We start from the raw sequence: 4,347 nt of genomic DNA on the forward strand, positions 1-4,347 counted from the left end.
AACCCTCTGAATTGCCTTCGCCTTCATAAGCATAATGCCTGACATCGTCGAATGGGTTTGTATCAGGATCTTTGTCACAGCTTTCTTTCTTGCCATCTAGGAAACCGCAAATGTCTGGTACTTCGTCAGACCCTTGAAATTAAAAAGAAAATATGAACATATTCTATTTTTTATTTTTATATATTTTCTTTTTTAAACAATTATTCTTTTCATTCTTATTAAATATATATATCGAATTCATTGATATCTTACCTCTTGTTTTCATGCCAACCGGTGGTATTTTTGAATCGATAGGCGGAGCATCGTAAATCGTTCGAAGAACGTTTAAATCGTAACCTGTATCTACCTCACCGCCTCCTTCATCCTCATAATTGATTATGTTCTCTCTTATGTCGTCCATATCCTTGTAAAGATCATCAGTTTTCCGTCTGTGTACTACTACTGCTAGCAACAATATCAACAAAATCGCGATGCAAACTAAAATTGCAACAAGAAAATTGGTGTCGATTCCGAAGGAAACGGCCTTTGCCATTCCGTGATCGCAACCAGGATCCGCATTTCTAGATAATGATGGCATTCCTAAGTTATATGTCTGAAATATGTAAAATCGATAAGTAAGAACAATTTAATAGACTCAAAGAATATTTTGGAAGAACGAGAATGATCAAAAATCTCCAAATTTAGCTTAAAATATTAATTTTTCTAAATAAAAATTAAATAAAAAAAAAAAATAAATAAAACTTTAAAATAAATGCATAAAATGTAAAAATTTTAATTATATTTTAAACTCAAAATTTGGTTATTTTTTAATCATCTTTTTTTATAAGATATTACATTTCCATTGAAAGTCATGTTGCGTATACATCCAACGAATCCCTTATTAGTAGGTTTAAAATCCCATCCTAATTGCGAGGCTAGTTGTGCAAAATTAGTTAAAGTTCCACCGATTTGCATTGGGCTATTGACATTCAAGAGCTCGTTTGGTCCTTGCGGTGGGGTTAAACTAATGCAAGCTGAAATTCCGCAATTGTCTACCTTCATCTCAATCGCCTAGAACACATAAGAAATAGATTTTAAAAAAGGATTGATAAAACAATAACAGGATAAAAAATAGGAAGTATTTACATTTTTCGTAAAATAAATATCTATCTTGTGGCTTTTGCCATCAGTGAGTTTAATATGCCGTTGATCGAGTCGTACAGTGCCAGTTCCATAATCCATGTAAAGAACAGCATATCCTTGCTGTAGTTCCAAAGCCATAAAGTCTTGAATTTTCATCTTCGGGCTATATGTCATAGGACCAAAATAAAACACAAGACCGTTGTCCATATGAGGCGTTATCTCGAGACCTGAAATAATAGAAACGAATTCACGTGATGAACACAAGATATTAAAATAAATAACAAAGCGCGAAAAGGAAACAATTTACCAACCCAGATGAGAGTCGTCGCAAGCTTGACCAGGCGGTGGCATTATGGCCCAGCCATCTCCGTGAAATCCAATGCCGAGTAGTTCGCATCTTGGTCCCTCAAGACCAGGAGGGCACTCGCATCGGTCAGCCAATGGCGTGCCTCCATTCAGACAAACTATTGGTTCGTACACGTGACAAGTGCACTGTGGATCTACGATCGCTCGTACGCCAACGAATGAACTCGTATTCGTATAAACTGGATATGGTACTGTACTGGCATTCAGATAGCTACGACAACTATTGTTGCAATATTGTTTCTCGAACAGACACTCGTCAATATTCACAAGAAGAATATCGGTCTTTAACTCTCGCTCAATTTCTTTCGCATGTTGGGCCAAAATCGTGTTCAATTTCTCGGGAGCGTAATAGGGACTGCCGTGTGCCGAGAAGCGCACGTCTAACAAGCTCTCGTTATTGTGATGCGGCGAGTGAAGCACCGTGAACACGTCCACGTTCTCCACCGAAGTGTTGAGCATGTCGGCGATTCTTTCTTGAAATATTTCCTTTTTGCTGATACCGCTTTCTTCATCGGGCGCGACAAAATCGTGCGCGGTCATTCCAAAGAAACGCACCGAGCCCGACCTCTCCACCGCTTCCTCGGGCAATTCTTTCACAGTGACGTTCACGTATGCGTTCACTTGATGCCGCGGGATATACGTACTGTGTTCGGTCACTATGAACTTGAGAACAAACGTGTCGTTCGAGATACCCGAGAGAAGCGTGATCATGCCGGTGTGTTGATTCAACAAAAATCCTTCATGGGTCGAGGCCCAGGCAAAATGTTTATCAGGCAAATCCCAGTCATCCGGATCGTTCACGTACACTCGGCCGATCTCCGTTTTCGGCGCTTCGCCCTTGTAATTATAAACGAATATCGAGCTCGAGCCTTCCGACATCGGATTATCGTTCTCATCCCCTATTATCACGGTTAAAGTCGACGTTCCCGTCATCGGTGGTGTACCGCTATCCGTGATAGCGATCGGGATATCGTAACTCTTTCGTTCTTCTCGATTAAACTCGACCCGTGCAAACAAGTCGGCGTCTCGAATAGCGAATTTCGCCTGGATCTTGTCGTCGGCGGTATTCTTGTCGATTTGGAAGTGAAAAGGTGGGCCGTTCTCTTCCGAGTCCCAATCTCGAGCCTTCAGTTCCGTTATCTTTCCGGGAGGCTTGTTCTCGTCCCAAACCACCGGATATGGCATATCGAGGAACGGTGCGTTGTCGTTTATATCGATCAACGTGATATTCACCATTACCAGTTCTCGTAACGCAGTCGGGGATCCATCCTCATCTCGAGCCATCACGATCACCTGAAAGCATATTTCAGTGTCCTCATTTGTGTCGCTTTTGTTAAACGGGAGGGGAAGGAAAATTTACCGTCCACATGGGATATCCTAAAGGCGGATCGCGATCGAGAGGTTTCTTCAACGTTATACAGCCAGATTTATCGATACCGATCAGAGGTTGCTGATCCTCTTTTACAATAGCGTAAGCAATATGCTGATCAGCATTTCTGTCCGTGATATCGGGATCGTAAGCGACCACGGTGGTGATGCAACCTGCAACGAGGCGAAGAAGTAATTTATTCAATCACAAGTGATTCTTTATGATTAAATAATACTTGAAAATTTCGCTCACCTTCAACCAGTTTTTCCTCCTCTATAGTAGGATTCTTGTTGAAGTCTTCGAAAACTGGAGGATTATCGTTCACGTTCTCTATGAAAATCTTTACCTGCGCGGTGTCGTTGTACAACCCGTCGAACGCTCTAACGGTTAAGTTGTACTCCGTGATTTTCTCGTAATCCAAAGGTTTCTTCACGCGAATCTTACCAGTTGTGTCTTCGATATAAAAACTATCGTCGGTGTTGCCGAATATAATACTGTATGTCACCGGACTGGCAGTGTCGGAATCGAGAGCCTTCACCTCTGTGACAGCCTCGTTTATGTTTGCATTCTCGAGGATCGAATTCGCGGTGTACACAGCTTGCGTAAAGTGAGGGGCATTGTCGTTTTTATCCGCGATCTCGATCCTGAACACTTGCTGACCCTTGTTATGCTCTCCAGTCTTGAAAAGGGCGCTGGGGGAATTGTCCACCGCGATAACCTTCACGTTATACGTATCCTCGTCTTCTCTGTCAAACGTGGTCAACGTGGTAATGTTGCCGGTGTACTTGTCGATAGCGAATAGATCTCTGAAGTTGTCCAGCTCGTACGTAACCTAAAAAATTACAAAATTAATTAAATATTAATTAATTAAATATAGAACAATCTACTTTAAAGAAATTAATAATGAGAAGAGGGAAAAATGGATCACTCTACTTTAGAGAAATGAATAATGAGAAGAGGGAAAAATGAATGATTAGTAATACAATATAGAACAGTATATTCTACTACTTTAGAGAAATGAATAATGAGAAGAGGGAAAAATGGATGATTAGTAGTAGAATATAGAACATTATAGTCTACTACTTTAGAAAAATGAATAATGAGAAGAGGGAAAAATGGATCACTCTACTTTAGAGAAATAAATAATGAGAAGAGAGAAAAATGGATGATTAGTAATAGAATATAGAACACTATATTCTACTACTTTAGAGAAATGAATAATGAGAAGAGGGAAAAATGGATGATTAGTAGTAGAATATAGAACATTATAGTCTACTACTTTAGAAAAATGAATAATGAGAAGAGGGAAAAATAGATCACTCTACTTTAGAGAAATAAATAATGAGAAGAGGGAAAAATGGATAATTAGTAGTAGAATATAGAACATTATATTCTACTACTTTAGAGAAATGAATAATGAGAAGAGGGAAAAATGGATGATTAGTAATAGAATATAGAACACTATATTCTACTACTTTAGAGAAATGAAT

The 4,347-nt window shown here is 39.5% G+C and overlaps 1 protein-coding gene across 2 annotated transcripts in view; it reads right to left on the reverse strand.

Annotated features, from left to right (window-relative positions):
- LOC102672093 (DE-cadherin) overlaps positions 1-4,347 on the reverse strand; it is a 36,809-nt gene that overhangs the window by 1,404 nt on the left and 31,058 nt on the right. For both annotated transcript variants that reach the window (XM_031511390.1, XM_031511394.1), the window contains 7 exons: positions 3,110-3,689; positions 2,849-3,030; positions 1,434-2,781; positions 1,126-1,349; positions 835-1,050; positions 253-592; positions 2-132 (listed from right to left, as the gene is read on the reverse strand). In XM_031511390.1, the coding sequence (XP_031367250.1) occupies positions 2-132; positions 253-592; positions 835-1,050; positions 1,126-1,349; positions 1,434-2,781; positions 2,849-3,030; positions 3,110-3,689 (3,021 nt within the window). The remainder of the gene's footprint in view (position 1; positions 133-252; positions 593-834; positions 1,051-1,125; positions 1,350-1,433; positions 2,782-2,848; positions 3,031-3,109; positions 3,690-4,347) is intronic.

The sequence above is a fragment of the Apis dorsata genome, unplaced genomic scaffold, assembly GCF_000469605.1.
Source record: "Apis dorsata unplaced genomic scaffold, Apis dorsata 1.3 scaffold_29, whole genome shotgun sequence".
Taxonomy (NCBI): domain Eukaryota; kingdom Metazoa; phylum Arthropoda; class Insecta; order Hymenoptera; family Apidae; genus Apis; species Apis dorsata.